Below are 17,398 nucleotides of genomic sequence, written 5' to 3' on the forward strand. Positions count from 1 at the left end.
AAACTGACATTCTCTTTAAAAAAAAAAAATCAAGTGCCTTCAAGTGATTACTAGTTGTTTTATGTTCCAAAAATATAAAGGCCAGCTTTCATATCAATCTACTTAAATTTTTGTAATTTCTCTTTCATAGAGCTAAATATTTATTAATAATGATAAAATATAACAAGTACAATCTCTAAATTGATTTTTGCCAACAAATATATTATAAATGGCTCATTGCCAACAGTATCAAAAAGCATTCATATATTTCTCAACTATAGCTTCTACAATATCATTTTTTTAATCAACAAACAAAAGTTGAGGTCATGCAGAAGTCTACAAAGCAGTTCATGAACATAAGATATACAACATGATAATGTCATAAAAATAATATAAGATGGTGTTAGTTAACACTAGAAATACTATAACGTATAGGCAACTCTCAGTAGTTTAAATAGGTTCTTTGGAAGAAAACTTTACCTGATGCTCTAAGTTGACCAAGCAACTGAGTTCTCATGCCTATGATTATTTCCAGAGTAGCTTGTGAAAGAAAATTCTTTTCACAAAAGGCTCGCTCCCACCCATCACTTCGAGCCTTCTGCCATGCCTATAAAAATATAATTACATAACAAGACACGTTTCTAATCACTTCTTAGGAACCAAAGTAACTGAAAATCACTACAATAACCACTCAAGGTCAATTCTCCTTTTTCTAATTACTTTATAAAATCTAAGACTATGAAAAACAAAAACAAACTCATAGATACAGAGAGCAGATTAATGGTTGCAAGAGGCGGGGGCTTAGAGGAGTGAGGAGGGTGGATGAAATAAGTGAAGGGGATCAGAAGGTACAAACTTTGAGCTATAAAAATAAATAAGTCCTGGAGACATAATATATAGCATAGTGACTATGGTTAATAACACTGTACTGTATACTGGAAAGTTGCTAAGAGAGTAATTTTTTTTCATTTTTCAACATCAACATTTATTTTTTTAATTAATTTTTATTGGAGTACAGTTGGTTTACAATGTTGTGTTAGTTACTGCTGCAGAGCAAAGTGAATCACTTATACATATACACATATCCACTTTTTTAGATTCTCTTCCCCTACAGGTCATTATAGAGTACTGAGTAGGGTTCCCTGTGCTATACAGTAGGTTCTTATTAGTTATCTATTTTATATATAGTAGTGAGTATATGTCAATCCCAATCTCCCAATTTACCCCTCCCCTCCCTCTTTCCCCCTTGGTAACCATAAGTTTGTTTTCTACATCTGTGACTCTATTTCTGTTTTGTAAAAAGTTCATTTGAGAGAAATATTTTTTTTTTTTGCCTCCACTGAGCGGCATGTCGGATCTTAGTTCTCCAGTGAGGGATTGCACCTGCACCCCCTGCACTGGAAGCATGAAGTCTTAACCACTGGATCGCCAGGGAAGTCCCTGAGAGTAATTTTTTTAATAAATAATTTTATTGAGACATAATTGACATATAACATTAGTTTTAGGTGCATAACATAATGATTTGTATTGTGAAATCATCACAACTCTAATTAACAGACTAGAGAGTAGACCTTAAAAGTTCTCATCACAAGAAAAAATTTTTTAACTATGTGTGGTGATGGATGTTAACTAGACTTATTGTGGTGATCATTTCACAATATATATAAATACTGTCATTAGGTTGTACACCTAAAACTAACATAATGTTATATGTCAATAACATCTAATTTTTTAGAATAATTTTAAAATAAAATCTAAGACTTTATGACCAAATAGAATTTATCATTTTCAATTTATACTCAAATGCTATGAAAGCCATTGAGTTTATAAAATCCCAATGAGAACAAAGTATCAGGCAACCTAAATACCTAGCTATGTAAAAATATTTACCTTTACAAATGTGCCTGCTAACTTTCCTCCACTGAAGTATGGGAGATTTTCAATTAAGCCATCATAATACCATTTATATCTAAGAAACCTGCCACTTCAGGCCTCTAAAAATAATCTTTATATCACCCTCCTAATGTCTGAGAATGGAAAGTAGGATTCCTAGAAATCACCTATATGTAGCATAATGGAGCTCTCTTTGAAAATGAATTATCTTGCTTTGGAATATAACAGAAAGACAAAAGCAGTAATTTACCTTCTCTGTTTTTGAAGGAGCTGGGGAAAAAACAAAGAATAGATAGGAATTCTACTCCAAATCTCCCCCCAGTTATAATCACTCAACTGATCTACTATAATATATGGTATCTAATAGACCAAATTAATAGCAATGCATCAACCACTATTCAATAATGCCCACAAAAGACCTTATAATTACTTTTTTAATTGTATATATTGGAAAAATTCTGTATGCCTGGAAAAGAGTACTTTCTGCAAAAACACAATTTTTTAATGTATAGATACAGCCTACATTCAAGAGAATTGAAGGATAAATAACATGTCTACCTGTTCAAGAAATAACATATTCTTCCCCCACATAGCTGAATTTCTAAATTATATATCATTTCCTTTACTCAGGTTCACTATACTTATCTTTTCTTTCCCATTTATCACTTTCCTCAATTTCTCACTATTATTATCTTAAAATTTTTAAGTGATTTTTGGATTTTGTTTTATAAAATTAAATTCTTAACATAGTCTCTTGAGCACACAAGAAAGGAACCTACTGTAAAAAATCAATAAATGGATATTAAATTCAAGATAATTTTCTTCTAAGTTTTGTTCTATATACTTTGAATAATATACAATGTTTCTTAACTAAAATTTTAAAGCATTCCTAAACAAGATATGATTAAAGATAAGGAATTTGGGTTTATAAAAAAGAAATAAATATATAAGTATAAATAAAAATAAATATATACATAGTTTTACAAGGAGAAAACTGAGAAAATGAAAGAAAAAAGTAGAGAAAAACATGATAATTTTAACATATTAACAGTTTAGGAAGGTATTTTTCTGAGCAATTAATAAAATGTGACTTTATAATGAAACAAAATTAACAGAATCATATCTATTTTTTAATTTGTTACACTTACCCTAGAAATGTGTTTAACCAGCAACATTTCAAAAATAAAATGACAATAATAGTACCTGGAATGCTCTGAGAAGTGCCATGTGGTCACTGAAAGTCCCTGCAGTGAAACGTTTCCTACAAAGCATAGCTGCACGTTTTTGAGAGGCCTGTGTTGGCAGGACAAACGGATCTCGATAGGCTAGTGTGCAGGCAATTGTAAGGATGGGATCCAGACACTTTAACACCACAGCACATAGGACCATTTTACCAAGATGTGGTTCTACTGGCAAGTCAGCCAAATGATATCCAAGTTCAGTGAGATCTTCCCATGCATCCATTGCATCTATTGTCTAAATAAAAGGATATAAAATAGAACTTGACATGACCAAAAACTGTTTAATCAAACCACATACTTAAAAATCCATAAGTAAGATACAAGAACATAAATTTTCTTTTGCTACTGTACCTCATAAAAAATATATTTTGCTTCAAATATATTACGTAAAAATGAACTATACCTACTGTGTTACTATAATTACCACGAGAGTATTATTCAAAATACATAATACGAAGATAATTTTTTTAGGTAAAAAATTAGTTAAGACATATTCTCAATTGGTTTAAATTTCAGGTAAAATGAAACTATTAAGACACCAACCTTAAGCATGTGCACAGCATTTCTTACAATTAAAGTTGGTGGAGGTTCAGGAGCTTTCATAAGGAAATCAGCAATAGGACAATTAACTGGGGCTAAGAGTTTGGTATGTAAACAAAGTTCCTGTAAATAAGAAGAGCAAATAATTTTGAAATACTGACACTTATAATTGATATTTATTTTTCTAAAAATCCTGGGAACTATAGTTTCCCAACACAGACTAGTAGAGTCTCTGATTAAAATGAACAGCAGAGGGAACAATGTCTTTCTATGAAAGATGGGCTCATACTTTAGTGCGAGAATCTTAATAACCATCCTCCATCAACAGTGGGCAATGTCTCCTCACACAGTTCTTATATATAACAATAACAGTCACTGTCCAAAAATCTTTTTTTTCCCTTTATATTACATTCTAGAATCTTTTATCCATTCAACAAATATTTAAGTTTTTGCTAGGTGCCAGGCACCATGTATCAAGTTGGAGAAAAAGAAGAGGATAGGCAGACACTGCCCCCATGGATTTTCACTGTGTGTGAAAAACAGAATAATTATATAATTAACTACTTAATTACAACTGGGATAAGTGCTATGAAGGATACAGGGAACTAAAGACGTAAACACAAGTTCAAGAAAGAGTAGGAGGAGGCAGCCATGGGAAGTCAAAGACAATTTCTCTGAGGAAATGACACTTAAAGTAAGATGTACAGATTAATTAGGAATTAAACAGAAAAGGAATAAGGGGGTGGTTTCAATGGAGAGGGGATAGCACATATGAAGGCCCTAAGATAGAAGGAAACAAAATGTGCTTCAGAAACTGAAACTACTGGTATGAGCAGAGAGAAGAGGAAAGGCAAGAATTAAAAAATTAAAACTGGAGACACAAGCAGGAGAGATAATTTAGGCTTTTGTTAAGAACTTTGCATATCCTAAGAAGAACAGAAAATGGCACACAGGCATGGAGAAGTGGGAAGTCATCCAGGTACCTGGATGCCAAAAATATGACCCAGTGTCTCTTTAAGGTTTGGAAGCCAGCATCTAGCTCAGCACACCAGAGAATCAAATTAATGCACTTCTGACAGTTTTCCCTAGAAAGTACATAGTGTTTGGCTGTTCCATGAAGTCAGAAAACCAAAAGGAAAACAATTCATACAGGCCAGGAAATCTCAGTGAACTCAATTCCAAAACTACCAAGGTAAGATCAGCATCTTAAACTGAGATTTTGGTATTATCTTTTGTACTTTAAATGATTTGTTTTCTACTTCTCATTGAGAATTTAAAAGGTGAACACTCAGGTGGTTGACAGACTCCTAGAATGTTACATTAAAAAAACAATGTATCTATAAACCATACTAAAATTCAAATGCACTCAAGTAATTCTTTTAAATTTTGGAGGTTTTTGAGTTAAATTTTCTTATACAGAAAAAAATATTAGTTATATATAACCACCCTCCATAATATATACTTTATAATTTTATTTTATAAATTGATTTTTTAAAAGCCCAATCAGTATAAGTTGAAATGGTCCCTCTCCTCCCTCACCCACAAAAAATAGCCTTTTAGATAGAGTTAAGTAAATTTCCACCTGTAATGGCATTCTCAAAAGTTCTGGAGTCTGAAATTCCAACATATTCTGGAATCGAAGTCTACTGAACAGCCGGAAACAAATTCCAGGTCTGCATCGCCCTGCCCTTAAAATTGAAACACAAAATTAAGGCTCAAACAAGGAATAAAGACTATAATAAGGAAACTGTAAAAGCAATATGATTTAGGAGACAGAACAATGAACCAGTATCAGGACATGTGAGTCTGAACCTCTACTCTGATACTGATCCCCTAACCTTTGAAAAGGTACTTCACATTTGTGGGACTCAATTATTTCATTAAGTGAGATTCATGAATGACAAGTAATACTACCTGACAAGTAATACTTCTAAGACAATGGTAAAAATTTATATACTCTCTCTCTCTCTCTCTCTCTATATATATATATACACAAAAATAAAAGTGAGTAAAAAATAAGGTGTGAATAAATATATGGTAATTTAAATTTAATCAATTTTACAGAGCTGATACTAAGCACTGTGTTTAGGCCCACTAAACACAGAGTTGTGGAAGTTATGCATTACACAACTCTAAGGGAGTGTCATTTACCCCACGATCATAGAGACTTGCATAATTTTCTGGAAAGCACTAGAAATACATCTTGAGGAAAAGCAGTCACTTTTAATTTCATCCAAAGTCCCTGTATCAGCTAATAGCAAGGCTGAATATGCCAAGTGACAGAGATACAGAAATATCCCTACGTAGCCTCACAAAGCTCATAATCCAAAGAGACAAACCTAACTATAACACAGTGTGATACAAGTTAGAAAATCTGACATTGTTGGACCATTCCTTCCTTCATCAAATATTTCCCTCACTACATACCCATTAGCTTTCCCACCTATCCAGCCTCCTCTGAAAGATTTCTATCCTTCCCAGTTCTTAAATGTTGATGTTCCTCTGAGGTCAGACCTTAGCCCTTTGCTCTCCTTATTCTGCTCTCTCCCAAGTGATATTAATAATCCTCCTAATTTCAAGTTCCGAGCACCTAGGTCTCCTTATCCTAATTCTAGACCTATATTTCAGAAGGCTCTTAGCTCCATTTGGATTTTCCACAGTCAACTCAAACAACACAACCAAAAATTAATTCTCCCCACATAACCACGCTTCACATTTTCCCCGACAATAGCACCACCATCCACAAAATTTTCATAGAAACCTGTAAGACATCCTTCATTCCACTCTATTCCTTAACCCCCACCCCCTGGACATACAATCGCCAATATTACTCTCCTGGATATCTCTTGAATTAGTTACTTACAGGCATACCTCAGAGATATTTCAGGTTCAGTTCCAGACCATGGCAATAAAGCAAACATTGCAATAAAGTGAATCACAAGAATGTTTTGGTTTCCTAATACACAGAAAAGTTATGTTTACACTATACTGTAGTACATTAAGCATGCAATAGCATTACGTCTAAATAAACAACGTGCATACCTTAATTTAAAAAATACTTTATTATTAAAAAACGTTAGCCATCATTTGAGACTTCAAAGTCATAGCCTCTTTGCTGGTGGAGAGTCATGCCTCAGTGTTGATGGCTGCTGACTGATCAGCTGAAGGCTGAAGGCTGTGGCAATTTGTTAAAATAAGACAATCATGAAGTTTGCCACATCAACGGCCTCTTCCTTTCATAAACTATTTCTCTGAAGCATTCCATGCTGTTGGATGGATAGCATTTTACCCACAGAACTTCTTTCAAAATCAGAGTCAATTCTCTCAAACCCTGCTGCTGCTTTATCAACTAAGTTTACGTAATATAATCCTTTGTTGTCATTTCAACAATCTTTACAGCAGCTCGACCAGGAGTAGATTCTATCTGAAGAAACCACTTTCTTTGCTCATCCATAAGAAGCAACTCCTCATCTGTTAAAGTTTCATCATGTGATTGCAGCAATTCAGTCACATCTTCAGGCTCTACTTCTAATTCTAGTTCTCCTGCTCTTTCCACCACATTTGCAGTTACTTCCTCCCTCAAAGTTATCCATGAGGGTTGGAGTCAACTTCTTCCAAACTCCTGTTTATGTTGATATTTTGACGTCTCCCCATGAATCACAAATGTTCCTAATGGCATCTAGAGTGGTGAATCCTTTCTAGAAGGTTTTCAATTTACTTTGCCCAGATCCATCAGAGGAATTACTATTTATGGCAATTATAACCTTACAAAATGTATTTCTTAACGAATAAGACTTGAAAGCTGAAGTTACTCTTTGATCTATGGGTTGAGGAATGAATGTTGTGTTAGCAGGCAAGAAAACAATATTAATCTCGTTGCACATCTCCATTAGAGTTCTTGGGTGACCAGGTGCATTGTCAATGAGCAGTAGTATTTTGAAAGGAGTCACTTTTTCTGAGCAGCAGGTCTCAACAGTGGGCTTAAAATAGTCAGTAAACATATTGTAAACAAATGTGCTGTCATCCAGGCTTTGTTGTTCCATTTATAAAGCACAGGCAGAGTAAATATAACATAATTCTTAAGAACCTTAGGACTTTTAAAATGGTCAATGAGCATTGGCTTCAACTTCAAATCACCACTTGCATTAGCTCCTAACAAGAGAGTCAGCCTGTCCTAGTGGCATTTTCTTCCAAGAAATGGCTGCTTTCCAAGGAAAATCTGTTTAGTGTAGCCACCCTCATTATCTTAGCTAAATCTTCTGGATAACTTGCTGCAGCTTCTATATCAGCACTTGCTGCTTCACCTCCACTTTTATGTTATGAAGATGGCTTCTGTCCTTAAACCCCATGAAACAGCCTCTGCTAGCTTCAAACTTTTCTTCTGCAGCTTCCTCACCTCTCTCAGCCTTCACAGAACTGAATAGAGTTAGAACCTTGCTCTGGATTAGGCTTTGGCTTAAGGGAACGTTGTGGCTGATCTGATATTCTATCCAGACCACTAAAACTTTCTCCACATCAGCAATAAGGCTGTTTCGATTTCTTATCATTCATGTGTTCAATGGAGTAGCACTTTTTATTTCATTCAAGAACTTTTCCTCCACATTCACAACCTGGCTAACTGGTGCTAAGAGGCCTAGCTTTCGGCCTGTCTTACCTTTTGACATCCCCTCCTCACTAAGCTTATTCACTTCTAGCTTTTGATTTAAAGTGAGAAAAGTGCGACTCTTCCTTTTACTTGAACGCTTAGGTGCCACTGTAGGGTTATTAATTGGCCTAATTTCAGTATTGTGTCTCAGGGAATAGGGAAGCCCAAGAACAAGGAGAGAGATGGGAAATGGCTGATCGGTGGAGCAGTCAGAACACACACAATATTTATGGATTAAGTTTGCCTTCTTATACGAGCACAGTTCGTGGTATCCCAAAACAATTACAATAATAACATCAAAGACCACTGATCAGAGATCACCATAACAAATATAGTAATAATGAAAAAGTTTGAAATATTTCAAGAATTACCAAAATGTGACACAGAGACAAGAATTGAGCAACGCCGTTGGAAAAATAGTGCTGATAGACTTGTTCAACACAGGGTGCACAAGATTGCCATAAACCTTCAATTTGTAAAAAATTCAGTATCTGAGAAGTGCAGTAAGGGGAGGTATGCCTATATTCCTCTTTATTTCAACCACCACTATAATAATTCAGGCTACTCTCATCTCTCCCTTATTGTAAATGACAGGATTAATGAAAAGAGTCTCCTACTGGGGTCCTCCTACCATCATTTTTGTCTCTACCTATTCATTCCTCAAAAAGATGAAAGAATACTATAGCCATGTTATTAAAAAGAAAAAGGAGAGAGAGAAAATACAAAATGGTCCTAAAGGACCAGTCTGCAACTTACCTCTTTCCACTCATTTTTCATTATTCTCCTCTAAACTAAACTCCATCCAAACAACTTTCTTTGTCACTCTTGCCTTTAGGCCTCTGTGAATGTTTTCCCTCTGCAATGCCTTCCCAAAATAACTAGTTAATCATATTTGTCTCAGATTCTATCTTAACTCCTCTAGAAGCATTATCTAGTTACAGTGCAGATCACATAATATTAAAATTGCTTAATTTATTGGATTCCAAGATGGACTGCAACATTTCCCCATCTCAAACTTTACCCATCAGACCATAGTTTATTCATCATTGCACCCCTAACACTTGCACAGTGAAGGCTGCCAAAAAACATCTGTTGAAAAAGATGACAAAGAAAATTTCTATAATTTCTGATTTTTATCCCTGATAATATACTATTAACATGGTATAAGTCCAGCTCAATGTGCCAAGCCACACTTGTCATAAGAAGACAACTGACACAATAACAACAACAAATAACAACAACAAAGAGCATTCTATGAAGTTATAAAGTACAGAAATCAATGTATCCACCGTCTGCAGTAGGCAGCACTCTTAAAGTCAGTATCTGATGTTTTCTTGTTAGTTAAAATGCAAGAAAAATTAGTCAAATAATTACTGAAAAATACGACTCTTTTTAATCTTGCCTTTTTAAAAATGAAAAAGTAATGCAAGTATGTGCTAAATAACTGAAATACAAAAAATACAAAAATAAAAATTGTCTCCTTCCTCCAAGAGCCCCACAAATCCTCCTTCTCAGAGTCAACAATCATTGTTTTGTAATGTTTATCTCAGCCTCAACAACATATGTGTCTAAATATACATGCAAACGTACACATGCATATTTTTTAGAACAAGAAAATACTAGATACATGTTTTATACCTTACTTTTTTCAATTAATATGAGTTTCTGAAAACTCATTCCATATAAAACACATACATCTACATATTTCCTTTTAACAGTTACTTAGTATGACATTGTGTGACAATAATACAATTTGCTTAATCACTTCACTAGTTATGGATACTACAGTGTTCCTAGACTTTTCACTACTACAAATAATACTGCAAAAAACATTCTTAAACATACATCTTGGCACACATACTATGAGTGCCACATACTTGGCACACATTTATCCTGAGTACAAGTATGCTCAGGATAAATTATGAGAAGTAGAATCCACTGCTAAAGGGGAGATCTGGATAAACAGTTTCAAATCATCCTCTGAAGAAGTCACATCAATATAAACTCCCATCAGCAAACTGTGAAAGCCTATTGGCCCATTCTTTTGTCAACTCTTGTTGTGTGTGCTGTTAAAAATTTTCATTGATGCCAATCTGATAAGTAAAAAATAGTACCTCATTAATTCACATTTCTTTAGGTATATATGAGATATATGTGGTATATGTGAGGTTAATGTAGTGGTCTTTATTTAATTGATTTTCATGGAGCTTTTTATGTATTGTACAGAAATTAGTCCTACATCTTACACTGCTTTTATTTTTGTTTTTTAAGTTTCTTATGTCTTCTGAGTGTAGATCATACTAGACAAAAATTTTTATTTTTAACATAACCTAAATTCAACTTTTAAAATAAGTATTAAAATGGTATGCTTTGCAAAAATAATATAAAAATTAAGACTAACACGAAAGTTTTAACATTTTAGAGAAAGTAGAATATATATTAAATATGTAATACATATGAAAATGTTTCCATTTTATAGGCAATTGAATCAATGTCCATTAAATATACATTACCTGCCTTTTCGCTGTATGGCACTAGCTTTGGAAATCCACACCATTTTTAACATTGTAACAAAATTCAGTGCATCGAAGGATTTCTGTAATATTTAAATCACCTTCATGTTAATACATAAAAGGTATTTAAGAAGAAATAGCAGAAAACATTAGGAACATATTTTAGCACATCGAGTTTAATTCAAAGTCCCCTTTGATTAATTAAAACAGGATACTGATTTTAAAAAAAAATCCAGATTTCTGGTCACAAACATTCTAAGGAAAAAGAATGAAAACTAAACTTAGAAGAGCTGTAAAACTTCCTCATTCTGTGCCTTGCTAAGCTATCTGTTTTTCTCTGCTACACTTGGATAATGGCAGTCAGTTCTCATAAGGCATCAAGATTGGAGAGAACTGATCTATTCCTTGAGGTCATTTTCTATCAGATTTACATCACTGTGGGTAATAGGAGTGACCCGGGAAAGACGTTTTCTGAAATACTTTCCAGGAAGTTGATTGGAAGAATAACAATAATCACTAAAGTAATCCTATTCCCAACTGAATAATTTTTAACCCCTTCCATTTTACCTCCTGCTGAACTACTAATGCAGTTAGCCTATCCAGAATGTTACAAAAGAGAAGGTAAAAAAGAACCATTACTATCCCCATACTTTCACTTCTAAAGTGGAAACTTACGTAGAAAAATATTTTAAAAGAATTCATTGCTAGAATATATACATCAATCATTCAGTGACTTTACACCTTCCTTTTCATAAAATTACTACATAGAGCAAATACAAATGTGTTCTCATAATTGTTTAATTATGGGATTTTTAGAAAAGATGCTGCTTATTTTGTTTTTAATAAAATGTTACATTTAACAATTTTGTACATAAAATAACTTTGGCACTACCATCACAGTTTACTTGATAAATAACACCTAAAGGCAATTAATTTTTTCACATTAAAAATGATCATTCATATCCACTAGAACAGATATAATTTGCTTTCCCAACATGGATAGCATTGCTCTCCTTGAAAAATCAATTACCTCTATCACTTTCAATTATTTCAGTGAAAGGATCGACCAAAATTAAGGATGCTGAGAATTGCTGGGCATTCCAACACTAAAAGGAAATAAATGCTGCCTTTTATTTATATCAGGAATTGGCAGTAAATATTTTAGCCTTTGCAGAGGGGGTCTGTTGCAACTACTCAAATCTGCCACTGGAGTGTGAAAGCAGCCACAGACGATGGGTGAAAAGTAGACATGGCAGTATTCCAACAAAATTTATTTTTACAAAAGCAGGTGATGGGCCCAATTTTACTGCTAGCCATCATTTGCTGAAGCCTGGTTTTATGTTTGTTTGTTTCCTATCAGCATGGTTCTCTTGAACTAAGTATCTTTTGAATACCTACTATATGTGGAGCACTGGAGATATAACAATGAACAAGAGGGACACGGTCCATGCCCATGAGTAGAAAGAAAACATACAAAATATGTAATCAAATTCCCACATTGACAAAATTTTCACTGTAACTAGCCAAATCCTTTATTTTATTCCTAATATTTAGTGAGCAGAGGCTAAATTTTTTTGTATAATTTGTTAAAATAAGACAGATCCTACAAACTGAATTGTTTAAGGCAGAATATTTACTTTAGTGAAACCAACATTTACTACGTTAAATTCATCTTAGAACCAGAAATTTTCCCATTAAAATGAATTCTGCTTATAAAAGCATTTACTGTTATGGAACTTAACCTTTGTCATTTAGGTAAAAATACAACTTATCCATACATACCTCTTTCACTTTACCAGAATCAATAACAAAGACAACGTCATTGACTGTGATGCTGGTTTCAGCAATATTGGTGGAAAGGATCTGCAATTGGATATTATGTTATCGTTAATATGAAAGCAAAACCAATGACTAATAAAATGGAAAAAAGAAGATTTTATGAAGCTTACTATTTTTCGAACACCTGCAGGTGGGTTTTTTAATATCTTCTTTTGATCGGATGTTTGCATATTTGAATGAAGCATAAAGACTTGGTACCTGTCGACAATTAAGAGAAATTATACTGTGGTACCTAACTGTTATTTAATGCAATAAATATAAAGCTTTAGCTTTTACCTATGAGTATTGTCAGCGAACCGCTTGTCATCAAACAGGATGCGATCCCTCAGACCAACAATTTCATCATATCCAGGCAGGAAAATCAATATTGCACCTTGAAGAAGAATGACTTTTTTTAAAACATTAAATCTCTTTGTAAAACCAAAATCAATCAAAACAACTAGCTATAATGAACTACATCATGTGTTTTCAAGTACTGATAAATTCTAATACTTATAAAATGACACAAGAGATTATTTGTGCATTATTATCAACAAAATTGTATAAAAATTTGTACACACACAAAATACTAAATTTAAGTCAAAGAATATATTTTTGCTTCAGTTCTTTTAGACAATACTTATTTACCAGAATCACAACTATGGCAGATATTGTATAGAAGATGCATGATCAAATCCAAGTCTACTTTTTCATCATCAAAACTATGATGATAAGCTTTCAGGAGCTCTCTGTCTTCTGCACTGAGATCACTCCCATTTGTTTGAACCAAAGAACTTTCATCTAAATTTCCAAATTCCAATGAAGCACTAGAAAAGAAAAACACAGACCAAGTCAAATTTCATTAAAAAGAGTAACGCTTAAAGGCCAATGATTCCCATTATGTCCATGTTCAAATTTTCAATATACTCTAAAGAGGGTAAGTGACAATTAATACTCTATAATGTAATTCATATTTTGGTTTCAAGTATATTACTCAAAGTAAAATTTGGCAATATGTGTTTTTAAAAAAACTCTATCTGAAGACATTTCTCCAAAGGAAATATACAAATAGCCAATAAGCACATGAAAATACATTCAACATCATTAGTCATGAGAGAAATGAAATTCAAACCACAATGAGATACCACTTCACACCCACTAGGATGACTATAATAAAAAAGACAGATAATAATAAGTGTGAGAGAGGGTGTGAAGAAATTGGAACCCTAATACACTGCTAGTGGGAATGTAAAATGGTGCAACCACTTTGGAAAACAATGTGGCAGATCTTCAAAACTGTTAAACATAGTGTTACCATATGGCCCAGCAGTTAGACTCCTAGGTATATAGACAAGAAGAAATGAAAATATATGTCCACATAAAAATCTGTATACAAATGTTTATACCAGTACTATTTATAACATCCCAAAAGTGTAAACAACCAAAATGTTCATCAATTGATGAACAGATAGACAAACTATGGTCTATCCATAGAATGGAATATTACTCAGTCATTAGAAAGATGGTACAACATGTACAAACCTTGAAAACACTATGCTAAGTGAAAGAACCAATCACAGAAGATCACATATTATATGATTCCATTTACAGGAAATGTCCAGAACAGATAAATCTATAGAAATGGGAAGTAGATGAGTGGTTGCCTAGGGCTGCTAAAGTTGGGGAAAATTAGAAGTGACCTCTAATGAGCACAGATTTCTTTCTGGGGTGATGAAAATGTTCTCAGAATTGGCTGTGGTGATGACTGCATAACTCTTTGAACATACGTACTAAAAACCACTGGATTATACACTTAAGTAGGTGAATTATATGGTATGTGAATTTTATCCCAATAAAACTTAAAAAAACACAAACTTTTGCTCGTCATTTACCTTTTCTTAATAGGTTGTTTCTAATTGTTCATTATTATAAACAATATTCTGGAGAATAGTTCATACATAAAAAAAAAACAGTCTACAGGTATCAGCTTAAAATGACTAATTCAGTTATCCTATACTAAAAGCAGGTTGATTATGCTATTTCCCGAAAGCCAAAATCAGTAGAAATTACTGAAATAACCCCCTTGCTTCTTCATCCTGTAAGTGAAAATATAAAACTGCCATCACTAGTAATTATCAATATGATTTCTAGAAAGTTCAGTTCAGCCCAATCTTTCTTAAAGAGCTTAGCAGAAAAATAACATAAGACTGCTTTCAGGGACTTCCCTGGTGGCACAGTGGTTAAGAATCCGCCTGCCAATGCAGGGGACACGGGTTCAAGCCCTGATCCGGGAAGATCCCACATGCCACAGCGCAACTAAGCCTGTGTGCCACAACTACTGAGCCTGCGCTCTAGACCCCATGAGCCACAACTACTGAGCACACGAGCCACAACTACTGAAGCCCACAGGCCTATAGCCCGTGCTCCGCAATAAAAATAAGCCACAGCGATGAGAAGCCCATGCACCGCAACAAAGAACAGCCCCCGCTCGCCACAACTAGAGAAAGCCCATGTGCAGCAACAAAGACCCAACACAGCCAAAAATAAATATTTTTTTTAAAAAAAAGACTGCTTTCAATAGGAAAAATATGAAACTTCTGCAACATTATAATTGTAGTATTTGAAATTTTTAAATGCAATTTAAAACATTCCAAGTTTTTTGTTTTCTTATTTTTACCAGGTAAATTAAGGAGGTATTATGTTCTTTGTTTAATGCTATAAACTTTAGATATCAAGTATCAATAATCCAGCAAACATAATAAATTTAATTTAAATATTTGAAATTTATAGTTGATAACATCATGATCTGTGGAATAAAAAGAAAGCTGACTTAGCTGGGATAATTGAAATATTATCCAGATAACTGTTTTACATGGTAATCTGTAGTACATATTGAGCTACACCTAACACCGTAACAATATCTGGAACATTCGAAGTGTTAGCATTAAAAGGAAGTTCTGGTACAAGTTCTGGTGCTATTAATGAAATGATAATAAAACCCACCACACCAGAATTAGCATTTGGATCTGCCAAGACTTTGAGACTCTACATTATCATTTAATGAAATTAAAATGATAAAACTAATTTCATATTTCAAATGTTTACTTCATCTAATACCCGAGACTTCATCTACAGACTTAAATACAAAAACCCAAGTCAAATAAAACATTTTATATGTTCTTGAATAATAGATGTTTTAATATATTTTAACTTCATACTCTATTATTTTTTTGACAGTCTTATCGGTTGAAAATAGATAAAAGCTATCAGTGTACTATAAAATACATTTCCTTTAAATTTCTTTTAAATATATTTTTTCTTTAAATGTCTAATCTAAACTCTGTATAAACATCAAAATTTATCTAAAATAATTATCTAAAAGAAGAATTATAACAGTTTCATAGGATTTTGGAAGTATTGCCCTTTTTTTTTTGAAATCAAAGTAATACATGTACATAGTGTTAATAAACAAGGGTTTTATAGAAGTTCTAACAAAAACCCCTCTCCACTCCTAGTCACACTGCCTAGGACCTTTTTCAATTCTTTTAGCCATTACTTTTGGTATTTACTGCCGTATTTCTAAGCAACATGCATCTTCTGCTATTTATTGATTTAACAATTTAGTAATTATCTGTGAATCTCCAATTAATGAAAAATGAGGTCACCACCCCCACCCTCATATAGTTTCCACACACATAAACCCATACAATTTTCGTTAAATCTGCATTCAGCTTTACTTTGCTACGTAAACATTATTTACCCCTGAGCTAAATAGTAAACTATGATTACACTCCCTTTCTTCTGTAACTTTTTGGTTTTCCTTGAGTAATTACTGTCTAATTTTTATTTGCTTAGTTTTCTGTGTACTTAGCACTAATTCTTCCCAAAGTGTCCAACAAATTCATAAAATCTTTTTAATATGATCAAAACCATCAGGTAATCCTTTTTACCCCAGAGGGACTTTCCTCCTGGAGCTCTCTATCTTCTGTTTCTATGAGACAAGGCCTACTGGGCAGCTGTCATAGGAATAGCCCTGTGCACCAACATACTAAGCATTTCTTTCACCTATCTCCTGTGCTGGATCTACTGTGTTCTTCTCTGTTTTACTTCACCTCCTCATTTTTGTAGGACACATTCTCTAACAGCTTCCTCATAAAAAAATACATAGGAAATAAATTTTCCTATCCTTTTTCTACTATTTTCTATTTTTTTGCCTTTTTTTCCTACTCTGTCAGCAATTTTTTTCAACTTTATCTTGCAACCCTTCTGAATTATTTTTCTGCTATCACATTTTAATTTTCAAGGGCTCTTTCTTGTTTATTCATTCTTTCAAAAATAATCACTGAACATCTATATCCAGACACTGTCCCTGAACAAAGGAGACAAGAAGCTTACTAAATTCCACTGGAGAGAAGAGACAAACAATAAACCAATAAATACAGTAAATAAGTAAATTATATAGTTTATTAGAGGATGGTAGGTCCTATGGACAAAAGAAAAAGTAGAACACGTTAAAGAGGATCAGCTGTGGGGAGGCAGATTGCAATAGATAGGTAAATTTGGGTAGCCCTCATGAAGATGAAATTTGAACAAAGATTTGTGGTCTGTTCCTTTTTTTCTTTTTTTTAAGCACACTGTTTTCTGGTTCATGAATGTTATTTTCGATTACTATTTTTGAAGTTTTCTGCTGGTCACTGATGCTCAGTTTTATTCAACTTCTTGGGGTTTTTTGTTGTTACTGTTTATTTGATGTTTGAGTGCTTTTTCCA

General features: G+C 33.5%; 1 protein-coding gene across 3 annotated transcripts in view; it reads right to left on the reverse strand.

The window, feature by feature from the left end:
- Positions 1-17,398, reverse strand: part of YTHDC2 (YTH N6-methyladenosine RNA binding protein C2) — a 69,096-nt gene that overhangs the window by 22,349 nt on the left and 29,349 nt on the right. For all 3 annotated transcript variants that reach the window (XM_060009007.1, XM_060009006.1, XM_060009005.1), the window contains exons 13-21: positions 13,278-13,456; positions 12,927-13,023; positions 12,761-12,848; positions 12,594-12,674; positions 10,812-10,894; positions 5,236-5,341; positions 3,657-3,776; positions 3,076-3,348; positions 460-586 (exon numbers count right to left, since the gene is read on the reverse strand). In XM_060009007.1, the coding sequence (XP_059864990.1) occupies positions 460-586; positions 3,076-3,348; positions 3,657-3,776; positions 5,236-5,341; positions 10,812-10,894; positions 12,594-12,674; positions 12,761-12,848; positions 12,927-13,023; positions 13,278-13,456 (1,154 nt within the window). The remainder of the gene's footprint in view (positions 1-459; positions 587-3,075; positions 3,349-3,656; positions 3,777-5,235; positions 5,342-10,811; positions 10,895-12,593; positions 12,675-12,760; positions 12,849-12,926; positions 13,024-13,277; positions 13,457-17,398) is intronic.

Source organism: Delphinus delphis, chromosome 3 (genome assembly GCF_949987515.2).
Source record: "Delphinus delphis chromosome 3, mDelDel1.2, whole genome shotgun sequence".
NCBI classification, from domain to species: domain Eukaryota; kingdom Metazoa; phylum Chordata; class Mammalia; order Artiodactyla; family Delphinidae; genus Delphinus; species Delphinus delphis.